The sequence below is a fragment of the Amblyomma maculatum genome, chromosome 4, assembly GCF_055883805.1.
Source record: "Amblyomma maculatum isolate TAMU_Amacu chromosome 4, ASM5588380v1, whole genome shotgun sequence".
Lineage (NCBI taxonomy): Eukaryota > Metazoa > Arthropoda > Arachnida > Ixodida > Ixodidae > Amblyomma > Amblyomma maculatum.
The window spans coordinates 122,016,662-122,037,842 of NC_139347.1; the positions used below are offsets into that span (position 1 = coordinate 122,016,662).

The 21,181-nt window shown below is 43.8% G+C and overlaps 1 protein-coding gene across 1 annotated transcript in view; it reads right to left on the reverse strand.

The window, feature by feature from the left end:
• LOC146192270 (KICSTOR complex protein ITFG2-like) overlaps positions 1-21,181 on the reverse strand; it is a 60,836-nt gene that overhangs the window by 37,968 nt on the left and 1,687 nt on the right. Inside the window, exons 3-8 of the mRNA XM_084602422.1 lie at positions 17,806-17,847; positions 14,283-14,348; positions 14,068-14,149; positions 7,942-8,021; positions 6,514-6,573; positions 4,749-4,876 (exon numbers count right to left, since the gene is read on the reverse strand). Of these exons, the coding sequence (XP_084458548.1) occupies positions 4,749-4,876; positions 6,514-6,573; positions 7,942-8,021; positions 14,068-14,149; positions 14,283-14,348; positions 17,806-17,847 (458 nt within the window). The remainder of the gene's footprint in view (positions 1-4,748; positions 4,877-6,513; positions 6,574-7,941; positions 8,022-14,067; positions 14,150-14,282; positions 14,349-17,805; positions 17,848-21,181) is intronic.

Here is a 21,181-nt window from a genome sequence, read left to right on the forward strand (position 1 = left end):
AACGGCGCCTCCATGCTGCTGGCCTTCACAGCAGAGCTGTGGCGCAGAAAACTCTTCTGGAAGTGAACCACAAAAGAATGCGCCTAGATTTTGCATCTGCTGTGGAAAATTGGAACGAGCAAAATTGGCGAGCGGTTATATTCACGGATGAAGCATCCTTCACAACAAGATGGGACCAACAGTGAAAGGTGTGGCGTCCATTCAAGCACCGGTAAGTTCTCATATTCGGCACTTTATATTCATTGTAAAAAGCAAGCTAAAAATTAAATCACATGCTGCAAATTTGCATATCATTTACTAGCAATAGGTCATTTTTAATTGTCAAGCTAACACCAATTCGAATTTTTAAAACGCAGCATTGGCTAGTTCAGCTGATGTTCAATTGGAAGCGTATATACTGAAATTACATTTATTCTTGCTCGCGTATCTTCTTAACTGGCCCCTTGCAGGTATAATGAGCCCTATGTGTGGAACGTTCGCTCAAGTGGCCGTACCAGTGTGCACGTCTGGGGCGCGATAAGCTTCGAAGGGCTGGGCCCTTTGCACAGAATTGTCGGGAGCATGACATCCGCAACCTACAGAGGCATCATAGAAACCGTTCTACTTCCATGTGTTCTGGATGGGCATTTTCCGGACGGTCTATTTTGGCTGCAGCAAGATGGAGCCTCCATCCACACAGCACGAGAAATAGTGGAGCTGCTTGACGACCTTGCAGTGACGAGGATCGAGTGGCCTGCGAGAAGCCCCGATCTCAATATTATTGAGAACATATGGAGTATGCTGAAAGCTAATTTGTCGAAGAAACCGGGTTTAGCCTCAGCGACTGCGGACCAACTGTGGGAGGCCATAAAAACTGAGTGGGAGCACCTGCGGCACCAACCCAACATTGTTGACGCCCTCTACAATACACTGCCGCGACGAATCCGAGCATTGAAAGCTGCCCATGGAGGTCCCATCAACTACTGAGCTGCCAGCAGCCGTCAACGGATAAGAATGGCAGGTCAAGCACGAGGCCATAACTCCACTCTCTTGCGCAGAGTTCGACGCATGTTACACGACTGCGCACTAGTGGCTCATACAAGTGCTCTTGGGGACCAATTGATTTTTTTTCGCATGGAGAAGGCGAACTGTCTTACAATAAACAACCTTGTTTTTCTTTTTCTCATTCCGGGTGCTGCGTTTATTCTGACATTCTTTTGTTCACATGTGCTGGATAGCGAGCCGTGGGGAAAAAGCGTCACACTTTATTCGTCCATATTCACTGCATACTTATGGATAGTTGTAAGTAAAACGATCGACATGCGTGTATGTAAGTTTCCGGTGAACAGAAAAAAAAAATACCTTTTGCCTTTTTTTCACAGCAGGTGAGCCTCAGTTAGTGGCCACTTTTCTTGAATCTAACCCAGGATTCTGTGTCCGCTGCTTCGCTCCGCGCGATAGCGAACCTACCATGGAAACAAGTAGAGCAGTGGAAAGGAGAAGACGCTGAGTAAGCGTCCGCTCCCGCGGGAGGTGAAAGAGCAAGGCTTGTCTGTATGTGTGGCCGCTCGTGCCTGGACGCATCTTATCTCGGGCCCAGCAACTACCGTTAGACGTCGCAGGCTGGCTTCGGAGAGCTCCGGCGGCCGCCGTTTGCGCGCTCTACACAACGGTGACGCCCACTGTACTCGTCTATGGGGCTGAAACGTGGAGGCTAACCAAGAGAGTTCTACCTAAGTTGAGGACAATCCAGAGGGCTATGGAACGAAAAATGGTAGGAGTAACATTAAGAGAAGAATGAAGAGATAGGAAGCGTGCAGAGTGGGTCAGAGAAATAACTGAAGTTACCGACATTCTAGTGGAAATTAAGAAGAAGAAATGGGCATGGGCATGGGCAGGACATGTAGTGCGAAGAGAGGATAACCGATGGTCGCTTAGGGTAACAAACTGGATTCCAAGAGAAGGAAAGCGTAGCAGGGGGGCGGCAGAAATTTAGGTGGGCAGATGAGGTTAAGAAGTTCGCGGGGGTCAAGCGGATGCAGTTAGCACAGAACCGGGTTAAGTGGAGAAATATGGGAGAGGCCTTCACTCTGCAGTGGGTATAGTCAGGCTGATGATGATCATGATGATGATGATTAGACATGGCCGGATGTGACGTCATCATGACATCACATCTGGTCGATGACGTTGCCATGTGATGACGTCATAGTCACACTCATTTCAAGGCACAATATACAACACTGATGACATCATTTATTTCAAGGCACGATATACTACAACACTGATGACATCATTATTAATTTCCAAAGCACGATATACTACACCACTGATGACGTCATTCATTTCAAGGCACGACATAAACACCACTGATGATGTCATCATTAATTTAAAGATACGACATACTACATTAGTGACGATGTCATCCTTTAATTCAGGGAACGATATACTACACTACTGATGTTGCCATCATTTATTTCAAGGTATGACACACTAGACCACTGATGCCATCAACCTAAAGTGTTACGGACAGACGGACACGATCGTAACCGCAAGCATGAACCATTAAAGGCTTTTGCGTTAATAGGAATGCGGGAAAAATTACCACTGAATATTAAATCGAGTATGGAATACCCAGAGCCATATATATCCTTTGGGAGAGTTCAGCAGTTCCTTGATCTCACCACCAGTCTGGATACCACTGCAGTGGCGTCTGGCAAAATAGCCCCTCCGTCGCTCCGACGCCTTTTTGTGCCGAGACTCCTCTACAGTGGCTAGCTCCTCTCAGTGTTGTGCGTGTAGAGTTGCAGTCGGCAGTTGTGCTGTTCTTGTGACCGACCTTTTGCAGCTTTGCTGTTATTCGTGCACGTTGGATAGTATTGTTATCCAACATGAAACCTAAGTTGGATCAATTTTTTAAGGCTTTTTCTGCAAGAGCAGGCAAAAATTTGATAGATACAAATGACAACCAACACCGCTAACTGAATGCAGTATCGCCTGCAGTGTTTATATTAAAGGGGACAGACATATGAGCATTTCAATTATTGCATGCAGTTTTTAACTCAAAATTATGTGTGCCATATTGTTACACCAATATTTTTTAGGCAACCATTAAACAGCCCCTTTTTTATATCTTGCAATTAACCCACTGCATTTGGCCGTCTATTGAAAGTCCCCTTAGGTTTACTACATAAATGAATAAGCAATTAAACACGTCAATCTCGTTTAGGCATAAGCCATGAATGTGACAAAAATAGCCAGGTGATAGAACGCAAAATGTAGCACAATACCTGTTACAAACTGCTAATTATATTTTTTACTCAGACCATAGACAATTGAATCAAGCTTCTCTCAGTGAGACAAACCACAGTTGTCAGTTATCATTCTTTACCAGCACTGAAATTGTAGATAAGACCGTTCAATTGATTTGCTTTTTTATTCACGCTATGCTTTGTACACTTCTTTCACGATCACCGCATTTGCTAGGGCCCTTACTGAGCCTGTGGCAAGTTCAAATAATCCATTCGAATGCATACCCACCAAGTTTGTTTACGAAGGAAAATCAAGCGATAAATGTTCTACCACTGCATACCTGTAAAAACTCTGGTGCTTGAGTGTGCTGGAGTACAGCTAGTTATATTTTGGTCAGTGTGCAAAGCTACTTTACTTTCTCACTGGTCAGCAGTGAAAGCATTAAAAAGACCTAAAAAAGTTCGATGCCATACTTGGTGGCGTTGTCAAATAGGACACGCAAAAAATGAGAAGACATGCAGTTAAATGAGCGAAAAAAACGTTTCGTCAAAACCTTTAACGCCAACAGTTACATATATAAATGGTCAACATAACAAAACGCCGAAGGTATGTATCTCAGCGCCTGAAAGACGATTTTATTTTATTTATGTGGCTAACTGGAAACTGGCGGTGCGCCCCGCACAACGATTGTTTGCATTTGAGATGAAAGATAAGTGACAACGGTGTTTTTTTCCCCGAATTCGTCAAGTTCTTCGTTTTGCACACACTGTCGGGAAGGCCATCTTCAAACAAGGGAAGGTCCCACTTCACAAAACGACCCCGCCGCCTTTTGAAGATGCTTCATTCACTGCACAGTAGCCCATACAGTCAAACATTGTAGTGAAGCCCGTAGTGAGGAGAAACTGCGGTAAATTAGAAAATTTTCGGTGTGTTTGGTAATTTTCGAATATTAAAAAAATTTCGAATATCGGTTTGTTTTTTCAAACATGAATAAAAATAAAACAAAAAACATATTCATTCGCATTAAAAATTTCGAATGTTTACATAACCCTAGTATTTTGTTTTCATCTAAAAAGTGTACCATGCATGCTATGCTCGCATGTACGACAGCAGTTATTTGTAAATAATAATAATTATTTAGTAATAGTAATAACCTCAAGACATGGAGTCAATGAAACTTTCACTGCCAGGGTTCGTTGGGTGAAAATAGAGGCTGACTACATGTTCTCTGAAATGGCTTGGTGGCTGATATTAGCAGTCTGGCCTTTTTTTACCAACTTATGGAAATCCCAGAAAGGTTAGCTTTGAAAGTTTACTAGCATAAAACTATGTCACATTACAGGAGCCCCCTCTTCTCCTCCAGTACCCTGGCGGTAAACTGCTTTTCGGGACTGAATCACAGTTTGATAGCTTACATTGAAGTGTAGTTAGTGCAGTGTAATCCAGAAAGCACCCTCGCAGTTCACACCCCCAGCGTGGTGGTCGTGTGGGACATGCCCCAGTGCCTGAAGCAGGCTTACCTTGTGGGGCTGTCAGTAGTGTGGCCTCCTGAGGCACCAAAGTCAAGTTTGATGTAAGTGCCACCGGGTTGAGCCACCAGGATGGCCAGCGCATCCCCCGGTGTGTTGTTGACTGAGATGTTGCCGACCTGCAGAAATGATCGGAAACAGCAAACGTTAAAGCGAATTTATGCACTGACCTCTTAAGAGTTTGCCTTAAAGAAGGAAAGAGCCAAAAGCCTGGCAGACAAATGTAGCAGGCCTACAGAGATATTGCACCTGGAGAAAGGTATGAAAAAAACAAACTTTACAGTCATTCAAGCCCTGTCTAAAAGGGTAACAAGAACCGAAAGCGGGGCAAGTTGGTTTTTGTTTTCCATATTCAAACAGCACGAAGAAGAAAGGTTGTGGTGTGCTTGCTCAGTCTTCGTATTTCTCGCACTGTTTGAATCTATACTCCGTTTGATACATAGCTGTCAATGCAGCCAAAGGTACAGAAATAGTCCGTCAAAAAAAAAGAAAAAAATATCACTTCGCCTCGCGTTGTGGATCGGTATTACGAAGCGCGGGCATGTTTGTTCATTTTATGAGGGCCCCAGGTTCGATCCTCAACGTAGGATATTTTTGTTCTTTTTTTTTCACCGAATCTCTAGATAGAAAGTCTAAATGCGAGCCATATATAACTGCCCATTTTTTTTTTTTATTAAAATGAAATGACTTTTTAGAAAAACAGTGCGCTGTTTACTTTTTCTGCAAGGGAAACACAAGTGAACTGAGAGTTGGCAACGGACGTGATTAAAGGCGCCGTTTTTCGGTGTTCAGGAATTTCTTCACATGCTGCACACAATGAATCACTAGTTGTGGGGTGATAGAATTCAGCGTGGCTTCAATTATTTGGGGCTGCGTCGTCTGGAGGCTACGTGGTATAGATTGGTGTTTTGGATTTATGGTTAATGGGGGTCGAACATCCCAAAGCTCGCTGTTCGTCTTCCTCACAAACCATGGTAGCTCGTTGTCGTCTTCTCACGGTAACAATATCAATGGCAACACTTTGGGTTTCTACACAAACGAGGTGTAAGTACAGCAGTGAATTAACGTGGTGGCTGGTATAATTAACACCACCTCGCATGTTTTTAATATTTGTAGATACCAGCCATGATAGAAATCATTTTTGTAACTGGAGATAACCATTTGTGCTCAATCGTGAGCTACTATAGTTTTTTAACTGCTGACCAAACTTAAAAGGGTTTAAAAACTGGTGGTGCAGATTACAGAATGTTATAGTATGTAGACATTTGCTATGCTTGTCATGTGAATGGCCGACAATGTTTGTACGACCTGTATTTTGGTGTAAAGAGAACAGTGCCCCAAAATTCTCTTGTACAAGACTGTTTTCTTCCTTTACATGCTTGAGAAAGTCAATTTTTAAATACTGGCGATTGAACACTGTCTCAGCTGCAAACTGAGGCAGTGGTGTGCAAGCCCAGTGAGGAGACGATTAGAAGAAAAGGAAAGGTGATGTGTTGTAAAGCGGACATTTCGGAATTCAAGCTCAGTTGTACTTGGCTTAGCACTGCAAGGAGGAAGAGATTGGTTGTGAGAGGAGGAAAGGTATGCCAAATATGCTTGAAGCACTCTCCTTCTCCCCCCTTAGTGGTCTCCCTGAGAAAGTGCTAGGGGCACTGCAGTTCTGAGTCCTCTAGAAAAAAAGACACGAAATGCCAGGAACGCTGATGCTTGGCATGTAAGCTGCACAGCTTTGCTGAGATGAAAAACAGGATCTCACCTGGTTCGCAAACTCCCACTTGTGGAGGCCGACCAGCTTGCCCTGGCTTTCGGTCCCATTCTGAAACACACACGCAGCACTCAAACTACTTCGGCATTCAACAAAAAGCACAGCCTTATCATGATAAATGACTGAAACACCTCTTAGCTTGACAAAGTATGCATTGGCAAAGGCTCCTAATTCTTTGCCTACTAAGTACAAGGACAAGAACATCCTCGCCACAGTGGGCTCAGTAGTTAGGGAGCTGAACTCCTGAACATAAGGTTGCAGGATCGAATCCCGGCCTTGGTGGCTGCTTTTCAATGGAGGCGAAAAGCAAGGTGCCCATGTGTTGTGTGGTGTTAGTGCACTTTAAAGAACTCCAGGTGGTCAAAAAATGCATGACCCACCACTACAACGTCTCTCATAGCCCGAGTCAATTTGGCACGTTGAAACCCATAAACCAAACGAAAACATCAATCTACACAGTGGCTACAGGTGAGCCAAAACAACGAGTCTCATTCTTTAACGATGGGATGTAGAGTGGTGGAAATCCATCCCTCCTTGGTAGGGATGGGAAAAAGAAGCATTCCTTGAAAAGATGCCATAACAAACTTTCCTTTTAGGCCAAATATCCTTCGAATCTGCCCTAATAACCAGGCTACAGAAATGGAAGCGAGAGAAAATAAACTGGACAACCCCCTCAGTAGTTATTTGTACCATTACAACTGTTAAGGTATTGTACATGGGAAAAACATGAATAGAGGGAATAGCCACCATGTGTGGTGCAATTCCAGATGCACAACATTTCTGCTCTTATGAGGTTTTATGCGAACAAGTCCATTTTTCTTGCTTCCTAGAAGCTGCGCTTAATTTCTGTTTGTAGGCTCTTTACCTAACATGCTCCAACATTCTGCACTCTTGCGTGCAAAAGAAGTATCTTCGCGACAGCTGCGATTCCCTAACTGCTTTAGAAGTAAAAGGCCTATCTAACCCAAAAGGAGCAGATTTTCCAAGAGAGAAAGCGATTGCATTATATTTTGTTGCTATTGAACCAATTCCCAAGCATTTAGCTCATAGTACTATGCCAGTGCAGAAAGTTCTTTTTAGCGACTAAATTCTCTTTCCTTCTTGTACTGCACAACAAACAACACATAGGAGTACATTGTATGCAACGAAAATGAATGGGCTTCAATTCTTTAGTTACTATAATGCCACAAAGGTTTGAGAGGGTAACATTCTCAATGCCACACACAAAACAAACAGCGTGAACAAACAAAACTTGACTGTCGAGTTTTAAAAGAAATCGCAATTTGTGCAGTTAAACATACCAAAGCTAAACATGGGCTGTGAAAGCTGCCATAGTGGAGGGCTCTGGATTAATTTCGACCACCTGGTGAGACACTTTCTTGGCAATCTTATGCTGAGAAGGGTTGTGTCAACACGCACCTCATAGAGAGAACTCCACTGGTATGTTCGAACGACACGGTCAGTCAATCCGAGGATCAGTTCCATCTTCCCATCCTTGTCTGCAGGAATGCGAAACAAGCAACTTGGAACAGCATTCCCAATGATAATATGCAAAGAAGCCAGATGCAACTCAAGCCTACGGTGAGACTGCACCTACACTGATCGCAACTAGACAGTTTTTACAATTAGGAAGTAGAACATTGTACAAGCTTTTCTTGTTACCTAAACAAAAAGTTAAAATGGTCGGAAGAAATTATAAGTGCAAGGACTTTGACACACATTGTTACACAAATATGGTGGTACATCATAATCTTAGCTGCTTGCTGCTCTGATCAGTTAGTGCAGTAAAACAGTACCCATAGGGCCTTCGGATGATGTAGCTAAGAGATGTTTTTCTTTAAGTCCCACTCTAAAATGAGCAAAAACTGTCTAGCAAAAGGCATTAAATTCCTTTCTTTTTTTTTTCAGTGTGAGCTGTATCTTTTAAGGCTTAAGGAGACTCTTCTGGGTAAAGTAGCCAAGCACAGTGGCAGTAAAGAGCCCATATCCTGAATGCACTTTTGTTCTGTGTGCATGCACAATAGCATAAGTGCTTGAACTTCCAGTTTGGCCCCGGGCTTGTCTGCAATTGTGGCTCGAAACAATCACTGAATGAAATCTAAATGGAGCAATAAAAATGGTGACTTTTATTATGCCACTGCTAGTGTTTGGAATGAGTACATCTCATCGCCACCTCCTCATAAGCGGTAGGTAACTTTATATGGTGGCATTCATTTTTGCTGCGCTAAACCTTGTCCACGCAACAAGGTATAAGCCACAAATATCCCTTGTTTTATAGATAACTTGGCTATTTTCAAGCTGTGTATGTCATTTTCATGCTTTCTCTCAGCATTTCCGCTTTCTTCACTTTTTGCATTTTTCTTGTTGGAATAGAAAGGCGGGCAATGCAATTATTGCTCTGCTCTTATCAATAACTACTAGCGGTGTGCAAATATTAAAAATTTTGAATATGAATATGAAAAAAAGTGCCTTCAAATACTGAATTGAATATCAAATATGTGATCTCTGAACAAAAAAAAAATGAAAATATAAAAAAATGGCAATATAGCGCGTGTCCTGTGTCTTCTTCTCTAGTGTGTGTCTTCCTGTGCGCTTTATCTTCAGTCAAATAGTTCATCTTGTTAATTTAACAATTCACAAGTGGTTGGTAATAAAATTAAACTACAGTTACACAGAAGTGTATACTTCACTGAACAATCCAGTATATTGTCACGGTGAAATAGCAAAGGGGTGTTTATTTACAGTGATATGGCAGTGGGATAAGGTGAAGCCTACTAGCCCCCCGGCACCAACGCTTTCTCCTCTTCTCCCAGACCAGCACAATCCTTCCTCGTCATCAGTGGCATGGCATTTCCCCCCTACTCAGCCTAAGCGCTCTGGGCGTGTTCGTGAGGCGCGTGAGGCTGACACGGCTTCAAGCGGGCAACATGTCAGACGACGACCCGATGCTGTCAGGCGGGCTATTGCATAAGTTAAGTCACTGATGCGTTTGACAACCACATATGGGCCATCATAGTGGGCCAAGAGTTTTTGATGTAGGCCACGGCGCCGAATTGGACGCCACAGCCAGACTAAATCACCTACAGAGTACGTGACCCGCCAGTGACTGGCATCGTATCGCATTTTATAACATTCTTGTGAAGCACCAGACCGTAATCGGGCGATTCTCCGAGCTTCTTCGGCGAGACAGAGGGTCTCAGCCAGGCAGGGGACTTCACGGCTTGTGAAGGGCAGGATAGTATCCAGGGAGTAGCGTGGCGGTCTGGCATAGAGCAGGAAAAATGGACTGTACCCAGTCGTCTCATGCGTGGCGGTATTAAATGCCTACGTGATGAAGGGTAGTATGGTGTCCCAGTTCTTATGCCCTGCGTCCACATACATGGCTAGCATGTTAACCGTTCTGTTGACGCGCTCAGTCAAGCCATTTGTCTGGGGATGGTATGGCGTCGAGTGTCGGAAAGTTACGGCGCATAAACGCATGAGCTCTTCAACAACATCAGCAATTGTCGGCCCCGATCAGTGATGACAATTCGTGGCGGCCCGTGTCGTAAGATGACTGAGTGCAGCAAGAAAAGCGGCACCTGATGCGCCGTAGCAGATGTAAGAGCGGCGGTTTCACAGTAAAGTGTGAGATAGTCCACGCAGATTACAATCCAGCGAATTCCATCCATGAACTTCGGAAACAGACCTACGAGGTCAATGTCTACTTGATCAAACGGAGCTGTCGGGGTCTTCACAAGGTGCAGCAAGCCAGATGGAGTTGCGGTTGGACGTTTGTGGCGTTGACATTGCTTGCAACTGGCAACATATTGTTCAATCGTCGAGTGCATTCTGGGCCAGTAAAATCTTTCTTGAGCACGATGGAGTGTTCGAACAGATCCCAAATGCCCAGAAGTTGGCTCATCATGCATAACACGCAATACGTCCGTGCACAGCGTCTTGGGAACTACGAGTAGGTATTGCTGGCCGACAGGCAAATAACTCTTTTTCCATAGGAGGCCATCAAGCACACAAAAACGGCTTGTAGGTACGCTGGCTCGCTCGAGGGTCGATATATAATTGTCGAAATCATCACTGTCAGGTCCAGTCGTGGCCATTGGCATCCTAGAAAGACAAACTGCGTCTGCATGACGCCTCCCGCTTTTGTACATCACGGCAAAGTCATATTCCTGTAACCGGAAGGCCCAGCGAGGCGAACACATGGGTCTTGAAGGTTCCGCAGCCAACAGAGTGAATGATGGTCAGTTACGATAGTAAACGACCGTCCGTACAAATATGAACGGAAACATTGCACAGTGAAAACTACAGCCAGGCATTCATGTTCGGTGACTGCGTAGTTTCGCTCCGGCATGCTCAAGGTACGACTTGCGTACGCGATAACATGCTCTCGTTCATCGTGCCGTTGGACAAGGACTGCCCCGAGACCGATTCCACTAGCGTCCGTGTGAAATTCTGTCACTGCAGCAGGATCCAAGTGATGTAGGATGGGTTTCGATATTAAAAGAAACTTCAGTTGACGAAATAATGCGTCGCAGTCTGTTGTCCAGTCAAAAGTGGAGTTTTTGTTGAGAAGGCACGTCAATGGGTAAGCAACGTCAGCAAAGTGATGTATAAAGCGTCTAAAATATGAACACAACCCTAGAAAACTGCGCAACTCCTTCACTGTCTGCGGGGGTTTAAAAGACTCAACAGCGGCAGTTTTCTGGGGATCCGGCATTACACCATCACCATTGACAAGGTGTCCTAGCACCAGCGCTTGGCGCTCTCCAAAGCGGCACTTTTTCGAATTTAGAGTTAGGGCGGCGTTGTGCAGACAATTCAAGACGCGTACTAGATGGTCATTGTGTTCTTGGAAGGATTTCCCAAATATGATGACATCGTCCAGATAGCAAAGACAAATGTCCCATTTTAAGCCGCGCAAAACTGTGTCCATAAAGCGTTCAAATGTGGCTGGCGCATTACACAGCCCGAATAGCATAACATTAAACTCATAAAGGCCACCTGGCATTACAAAGGCTGTTTTTTTCTTATCCGCAGGGTCCATTGGAATTTGCCAGTAGCCAGATCTGAGATCAAGACAAGAAAAATAGGACGCACCAGAGAGGCAGTCGAGGGCATCGTCTATGCGAGGAAGAGGATAGACGTCCTTTTCCGTAACAGGATTTAGACACCGATACTCGATGCAGAATCGCCACGAACCGTCTTTCTTGCGTAGAAGAATAACAGGGGCAGCTCAGGGGCTAGATGACTCCTGTATCACCTTCTTCCGTAGCACGTCCTCCACTTGCTCATGAATGACTTTGCGCTCAGATGGGGACACGCGATATGGCTTTTGACGAATGGGACGAGCCGAACCAGTATCGATAGTATGATGGGTCCGATGTGCAGGGCGAGAGGTCGGTCCATCTGTTTGAGAAAAGTCAAACATAGGCGAAAAGGGTAGAAGAATATCCACAAGAGTACGGCGTTGAGGTGAGCTGAGATCGGTGCTGATCATGTGGAAGATCGAAGTTTCATCAGCAGGCAGAGGTACGGTGGCACTCGTAGCATCTGTGAACAAAGCAACGACGTGGGGCGCATCGGGTCCACAGGAGGCAAGCTTCAATCCCGTTGGTAAAACTAAGGGCTCAGACGATGAATTGATTGTCCATAACGAAGCACTACCGTGATGCACGGAGATCATACTGTGAGGGATAATAACATTTTTCTTCAGGCATGCTGAGTGAACTGGGTGCACCACGGCCTGAAATGAAACCTGGTCAAGAAGTGGAGCGGACACGGGGACGAACATGGCAGACAAAGGTGGAACTATTGTGTCTACGGTAATAGTAAAAACTGTTTCTTCATTACAAAATTCTGTAAATAGTTTTCTGCATAAGAAGGAACTGCATGAAATTGGATGAAGCTATTATATGACTGCTCAATACAGCAAACTGTCGTTATTTCAGCCTCCAAAGCATCAGACAAAAATGTCCACCGAAAGGGAATGCAAAAATGGCAGAAAACCATTTGAATCACAGTAATTTTATCTGATAAACACCTGCACGATGGTTGTCTGTATTTGAGGTGAAACCAAAGTGAGAACGTTTTTTTCCTTGGTTTCATCGGGTTCGCTTTGCACACACTGTCGGGAAGGGCCTGTTCACAAAAAGAAAAGCTCCCTTTTCACAGAACGATCCTATCAAGTTTTGTGAAGAGAAACCTTCCCTTATGTGAAGACTGCCATCCCGGCACTGCAAGTCCACGCAGTCAAGAATTGTGGCAAAGCACACAGTGCAATGAAACTGCAGTGAACTTAAAGATTTTCAGTGTATTCGGCAATTCTCAAATATTCAAAAATCCCGAACATCTGTTTTTCGAACACGAATGCAAATCAGATAACACACATATTTGATTCATATTTAAATATTCGCATGAAATACGAATGAAATATTTATCTGTAATTAGTACTGTGCAAATGCATAGTAGTAATTACAGATCAATATTTCATTCGTATTTGAATATTCATAAACCCATAGTACTAATTACACATCAAAGTTTATTTCAACCCAGTGCTCCAGTGCTTTGACTGCTTGTCACTAGATGGTTTTGGTTTAGATGGTTTGACGTCCGAAAGTGCCCCAGGCTAATGAAAAATGCCATAGAGCAGGACTCGAAATTTCGATCCCCTGGGGTTTTTTAACATGCCCTGATATCGTGCAGTACACGAGCGCCTTACTTTTACTTTTTGCCTGCTCCGGAAAGCGGCCGCTACAGCCAGGATTCGATTCCACATCCTTGAGTTCAACAGTCGAGTGCCGTAACCACTCAACAACCGCAGCGGGACTGTCATTAGATGGCAACCCTGTGACAGGCACTGTGACATGGCCAACTAAATGCGTCATGTTCACACTGGCACACGTAACACAGTGAGCAATACATTTGCGTGCTTACTACGTACACCCAACTAAAAGTGTCTATCAGCCGTGGACATGACTCTAACTCATGGTGAAGCGTGCAGATCAGCTCCCCTGGCTGCTGTATTAGGCAACCATGACATCACAGCTACCCGGCGTCGCTTGTGCAAGGAATTGTCGCACTGTATTTCACAGTCTTCATCAACCTCCATTCGTTCACAAGTAGGTCCCAAAGCAAGACCCTGCACGTACTATCAGCCCAGGCTGATTGACATCTAAGCCGCTAAGCTTAGCTCTACCAATTTTTCTGTTCACTCGTCAATAAATTACTACTTTTCAAAGACAGGTCAGACAATTGTGCAAACTGAGCGCGTAGGTACAACTGACAAAGATCCACTCTTTGTGCAAGGTGTACCAAACTGCACCGGTGCTGTCCAATGTGAGGTGAGGCTGTTTTTTACGCACAACAGTATAAGGAAGCGTCAACGATTGTCCTTTAGTGCGAATACGAAATGTCGTCTCAATATGCCACCAGCCGCAAACTTTACAACAGAGCACCCCTTTGTTTCTCTACTTTGTTTCTGAAAACCTGAACAAAGTACTATTTGAAAACATTTCATGCCTACAAAAAGACATGCACAGGACTTACTGATGTCGGCTAACAAGGCCATCTTCGTATTTGCGGGCAATCGCTGGCTGTGAAAGGGCTGAAGCTGCTTTCGATCCTCGTCCTTTCAGAAAAAAACCAGGGAACAAAAACGCAAGATGAGCTGGTAGCCTTTTTCTAACATATGACCAGCAAAGAAGTCAGATGTAATCTAAAAAAAAGGAACAAAAAAAGTAAAGAAAAATTATGAAACTCACGCTTGCATCTGCATGCACGCTGAAGATGTGGCACCAGCCATCAGAGCTGATGCTGAGAACTTTGTTCTGTTAGGAAAGAAATGGCAAGAGAAGAAAGTGCAAAAGATTCAACAGGGCCTGCTATTAGCATATTTTTATAGGGAAGGGCAGAACAAAAGCCAGCCTGAAATACAACAACTGAATATTCTGTAAGGCGAGCCTGCATTTTCAAATCAAGGCAGCCTATATCCCAACGACTGATACACTAATAGCAAGCTCATGCCTAAAGCTTTTTAAATCATGGATGACTGTGGGAAAGAAAATGTGAAATATGTGTTCAGCAATGCATATATTTGTAGCGAAGCTTGTCGACCCCCTATAAATGGGCCCTCTTAACTAGAGGTGTGCACAGGCCAAACTTTTGAGCCCAGGTTCGGCGCTACAGACTCAAGCTCGGCCCAGCCCGACACTAGGCCTGGGCCTGGCCCGTCATGCTATCACTGCAGTTGAAGCAATGATACAGAAGAAAACAATTTCAGGATGATAAGTTTATCCAAGACCTTGAAATGCTGAGTTCGCAGCACGTTTGAAATGACAAATGTGCTGAATATACAGGGGCACAGCAGATATGTATAATGAACTTATTGTGCAAACAGCAATAAATTATGGACTGAACTGAGGCACTTGCGGTGCTCCTGGATAATGAACTGGAAGCGCTGAAGTTTCTTTCGGAGCTATAACTTGTGGCCAGAATGACTAACACGTTCTTCGTTTGATAGGAAAGCAAGTCTTCAGAAAGCAGCTTGTTTGCTTCTCCAAAAGTGCACTAGCTCTAAGTCTAAACAAGGGGTTGATTCTGTGGCTAAGAACTCAACAAGCTTGCCTAGCTCACCACGTGCCTTTCATTTGAACTTTTCGTAACAAAAGAAACAACAGAAAACTCATGCATCAGAGATGCTTTGAGCTATGTCCCGTTTTGAATGAGGCCATGTCGAGGCAGGAGTAGGCCACAACAGAGACGTTTGATTGGCGCGAATCTCTACGAACACCTAAACATCAATGCCGGTGTTACCCAAGCTGATGAAGATGTGATTAAAAATTTTTATCAGATCAGTGTTGACTCTCTGTACCAAGAAGGCAATAGCACAGAAATTTATTTCGCATTGAAATGCATAGAACTTTCGTTAAAGAAGCAAAAGGCGATGAAACTCTCTCTGCCGACTTTTCCACCACACCAGCAAGTCTTCAGCGTATTCACGAGTCAGTGGTGTGAAGATATTTTTCTAGTTCATCACAAACTACTGTGGTTCGCTGGCATCGCGCCAGTCCCCGAATTCATAAAAAAAAGAAGCCTACTGAGTTTGATTGGATTTTCACAGAAAAGTTCATTCTCAACGTTTTTCTTTCTCAAAAAAAGACGGCACAGTTTAAGTAACACTTTGAGTGCTGTGTCATAAGTGGCCCACCCTACAATGGTTACATATTTGTGAACTTTTTTCACTTGCATCTTAGCATCACGAAATTTTGGCGCACTATCTTTCAGTTTAAGGATTGCCGAGCTGTCTGTGAAAGTGATCACTATTTTTCCATGCTCCACTTTATCACTGGCCTTCTTGAACGATTAAAACACTCAATGAATTCTTTGACCTCCACAAGCAGTTGGCAACCTCTCTCGTTCAAAAGCTTTTCAATAGCATCGTGCTGTTCTGAAACCGACTTTATCATTGCAGCCTTCAAGTTTCATGATGTGATTTTACTGGCCTACTCCATGGGACAACCGGCGTTTGTTTAAGGAATCTCACTCCAGGCTTCACTTTCCCGAGATGCTCACACAAGTCAGAAAGCGGTCGGGTGGAAGAAGCTTTATCAGAATTAGTTTGAAGGATAGTACATGGGCATGATAATTTAGCCCTACATAAGGTTGCAGTGCAATAATGTCTTCCGCCCATTGATCGATAACAAATGTCCCACTACTTAGCAGGCCTTCGTCAATTTCCAACCTTGCATACCTGCACGCAATTTTTTCGTTGATATTGTAACTAGTTTTCTTCCTTGGGGGAAATCGGTAGTGAATTAGCATTTGCCGTTGATGAAATGAAAAACTTGTAGCAATGCAGGCCACCATCCCGTAGTCATCGGCCAACATGGCAATGGATATAAAGCAATGACCTACTTTCACTGCTGATTTAACATCGGTGATTACTGCTCATAGAGCTGAAGCAGCTGCTTCATAAACGTTTCATGCCACAATAATGTGGTGTGGGAGCACGTTCTTGGCATGTGCCGCAGGATTATTTCACCCATGGCACTACTGTAAAGCCTCAAGTGTACTTCCCTCTACAATAATGAATCAAAAGCCCGAAATTGGCTCTATATGTACGGGCCCGAGCCTGACTCCAGCCTGCAACTTCAGACCCAGGCCCGGCCCGGTGTAGCAGCTCCGGCTTTCAGGTCGGCCCTAGCCTGTGCAGCGCTCTATTTTGTTCTGAGTGTCAAACAGGTCCTTAAAAGTCAGAACTCCCATTGAAACTATGTTACAGCAGCGAGCACATGATTGTCTAGAATTGCAATCCAAATCCCCACCTCCAAGCCTTAATTTTTCTGCAAAGGCACAATAAAATAATCGTTTGATTACAAGTGTCCTCCGTACAGTCGTGCAAGGAGACAGTCAAAAGTATTAACAAATGCACCTGGTTATCTTCTGAAAGACAAGTGCGCACCATAACATACAGTCACGCAAGGAAACAGTCAAAAGTATTAACAAATGAACCTGGTTATCTTCTGAAAGACAAGTGCGCACCATAACCTGTCATAGCCAAGCTTGTTTCAGTGCCAAACGGTGGCATCGGTGCCCCTAGCACCTGCTTCTGCTCTTGTACACCTTTACAACCAAGTGCTTGGTGCTGTGCAATTACTGCAACACTGCCTCTAATTGATTCTATTTTGAAGCTGAGTACGACAAGCAGGCATGACAATGATGTGTAGGTGAGGTCATTGCTGCACACACACAAAAAAACATATAGGTGCACTTCTGCTGCTTTTGTGGCTATCTTCCCCAAAGCTACTTTGTATTTCTGTAAGTGCACAACCCTGCCGCATACAGGTGCCACCTATTTCAACCAGGACAATATGAATATGAATGCAAAGTCATTTTTAGTGTGAGCTTATGCCCCTTCTGCATCCTACTAGGCCCCATATGGCGACAGCTTTTATCTGCATCTATGGTCCCATAACTGCCTGCCCGCTTCGCTATTGCACAGCTGGAAATATTCACTCCTTATTTCAAGCAGACTATGGATGCTAGGATCCACACTAATTGCTGTACAATCACGAGATGGAGACACGATGGAGACAAGACAATCACCACCCTTCAGTTTTCACCACTTTTTGCTGCAGGTGGTGTTGAGCTAGTAACAAAACCGTTTGGTATTTCTTAACACTGGGTAGCAAAGAGAATTCAGAAGCAACATAAATTGGCAGGCAGGCAGAACTGGCATGGGGAAGGTTTTGATCGACTGACATCAAGCTCGACTGCATCACCCACCTGCGAGTCATTCAGCATGTCACCAACAATCACAGTGGCTACCTGCAGTAAGAAAAACAAAGCAATCATTCCAGGGCTAGTTTTCAGAAGGAAATAGATGTATACTACACTACATAAATGGAACAATATGCTAACGTTCAATTTGTTATACTCAACTTTAATTTCATCGCTAGCTGCCACAAATGAAGTAATGGCTTTGTTGCAGACTCTAAATTTCAGGACAAGCAGTATTGCCACACTGTTTAATGCTGGGAGTCTTGGCACACCAAGGCTCGAAAATGGTTAAAGCACATTAAGAAAACAAGTTTACTAGCCTCCTTCATCACCAAAGGTAAGCAAAGCATAAAATGCCTTCTCTCTGTGAGTGTCTGAAGAAGCTTCAGACACTTTCAAACAACTGCCCCAGGGTTGCATTTGCTGGCAAGCCTTTAATGTTTTGCCTCAAAGCTGCCACTTGAAAGAAAAAGTAGGAAAAGCAGAGCAAATATGCGTTTACGGTGTGAGTGTGTGTATGTAAAGATGAATGAGAAATAAATGTGCTGGTTAGAGTTGTCTAGCTTCTTGAGGCCCAACTTGTTGCTGTTTGAGCCTTGAGGCACGTCACGACCACTCTGACTACACTCACTCCCAACAGCAAAAGACTAGCAATATCTATCAACTCGAGCTTCAGCTATCGTCAGCCACCGCAAGCACCGAGGTAACTGTTGTGGCATCAGCACCCAACACTTCGCAGCACTGGCAACAGTCCCAACCATGCTGTCGAGCATTCAGGTTAAGAGTGCTAATGGGTGTATTTGGCTTATCATATAATCTGTCAAGAATTCATTTCTAATGGAGCTTCATTTTATTTAGGCATTTTAACTTGATCTTGCTGTTCAAAGCCTTAAGAACCTTTTAAAAAATGACCTCTGCCGACATGCTTTCACTACTACTGTAAGCAATCAAAAGCACATGGTTTCTTCTTTTGAAAAGTTTGCCGCTTATACAAAAAATAACATTGCCCACAGTTGGCACCAAGAAAAAGATACAGAAGTTAAAAGAGGCTATTCAAAATCAATCCCCTAGGTAGCTCACATTGGATGCCTACTAGCAAGTTTGACAACATGTTGATTAGACCAAAGTGAACTGTTCTGTGACTTTAACAGGTATACATAAATATTCTAGCCGTAAAGTCACAATTTCTGTTATAGCATGCAAACAGGATGGAAAGCCTGCACATAAAACAATAAGCTAAATATTTATGCAGTTCACAATGCAGGCAGTGTTCTCGCTTTCTACATTTGATGCTTGGGGACAACACCAACACTAAATACCAAATAAAAAAGACTCCTTCAAAGACATTTGGCGAGGTCCTCGTAAAATCATGGTCACTGCACAAGGAGCTAAGCTTGACAGAAGTGCTGAAGCCAAAAGAAGGCTAGATGATAGAATAATAACCAACAGAAGAGGTTAAGCAAATGTGTATCAGCATATTACAGCGGCAGGCAAACCACAAATAAAAGAAACATACTATATGGTTTGGTTTGGTTTATCGAGTTTAATGCCCTAAAGTGACTCTGCCTATGAGGGAGGCCATATTGGAGGGCTCCAAAAAATTTGATTAGCGGGGATTCTTTAACGTGCATAGACATTACACAGTATATGGACGTCTTGTTTTTTGCCTCCATTGAAAAGAGGCTGCCTTGGCCGTGATTCGATCCCGTGTCCCTGGGCACAGAAGTTAGGCCCCAACCGCTGAGTCATTATGGTGAGGAGAAACGCGTATGAAGAGGAGTCTACAAGGAAACAGTAAGCAGGTGCCCTAGAATATGATTTTCTAAAAAATAGAATTTAAGACTTCAAGTTAGCCAATTCTTGTGCATTTTAGAAACCTCTGTGACACCTCCCCTCTTGTCACAAAACAAAGCACCCATAAATGCTTGCTGAAGACTGCTCACAGTTCTCATACAGCAGAAAAACTGCAGCTGTGCCAAACAATGCCCCATATTATGCATTGTGTGATAGGCCACTCACAAGTGGCCATTGTTTTTCCAGGCTGGAAGAACATTGCTACATTTCCTCAGAGACAAGAGGCTACAGCACAAATGCAAAGGAATCTGTGCATGTAAACATCATGTCAGCCAATGCTCGACTTATTTTTTTTACCACAATTTTTGGCATGTAACTGCAATTTGTGGGCCATTAGCAGACTGCAGAGGGGCCAATTTTAGGAGTCAGACCTGCATCTTGGATAATCTTCTTCCTCATCATAAAAGGCATACTTAGCCAGAAAGAACAAATCTGTTTGTCTCCAGCACTAAGCTCGAAAAGGCATCAGAGGGATCATGGGTCACAGCAAAATTAATTAAAGGAAACAAAGTGTTCATCATGCACAGATTCCTTGAATACGACCTGGTGGCCCACTCAAAAAGGTTCTTGTCCATGTGAGCAAGTTGAGAGGATCGAGTTAAACAGCATTTTGCACAATCTTCCCGAGGAAGAACTAGACCATTGGCTTGTCCAGTTCAGGAAAAAATTCAGCCATAATGAGTTTGCTTTGAGGCTAGTCTGAAAGGTCTGTCTTACATTATGCTCTCATCATACAGAAGGGATACAGCATAATGTGACCAGCCTTTACAAGTGCACACATCAATGAAGGATCTTGGAAGGTACCCTAAGCCCTCTGCAATTTTGATTTTGATTGAAAAGCTTCTCCTGGCAAAACTTGAACATTGTTTCCAAGCACAGCTCACATGCTTCACGAAAGGCAGATTTGTTACCAAGCGCAAGTAACGTGCAAGGCCAGCATACAAGGTAAAAAAGCAGCCTCCGTCAGTCATGACAAATCGCCCTGCGTTCCACTTTTGAAAACTCCAGTTAACATGTATGTAAGCTGGGAGAAAACATTAGAAACAAATGCTCTGCGGCTTTTTTTCTTTCACAGGGGAAGACTCAAAAGCCAAATTCTGAGCTTGAATAAATGGCTGAGTAGCTCAAAGCACCCTAGTGCGAAAAGAGGAGACAAGTGACGCACAGAAGCACTCCGTTGGAAAAAGCAAATGCACTAGACAGGCTTTGTATCAAGTAACTGCACAACTCGGTGCCAGAGCCATGCATAACTCACTAGCTCAGCTAAGAGGCTGTACCCTCGTTAAGACTGAAGCAAGGTTTCTGCTTGTCACTGTCAATCTAAATATATTCCTAAACTCTAGGTGTTCCCACAAATGCATACAAAGGATTTTGGAACCGTAAGTCCAATCATTCTTCTGCTACCATTTTCTCCATGCTTTCTGCGCGCTCTCTCTCTCTGCGCACAGGCTCTCTGCGTGCAGAAATATGCGACAATGTCCTAAAATGTATATATGCGTCCAAATGAATGCACGTTTGAACAAAATAA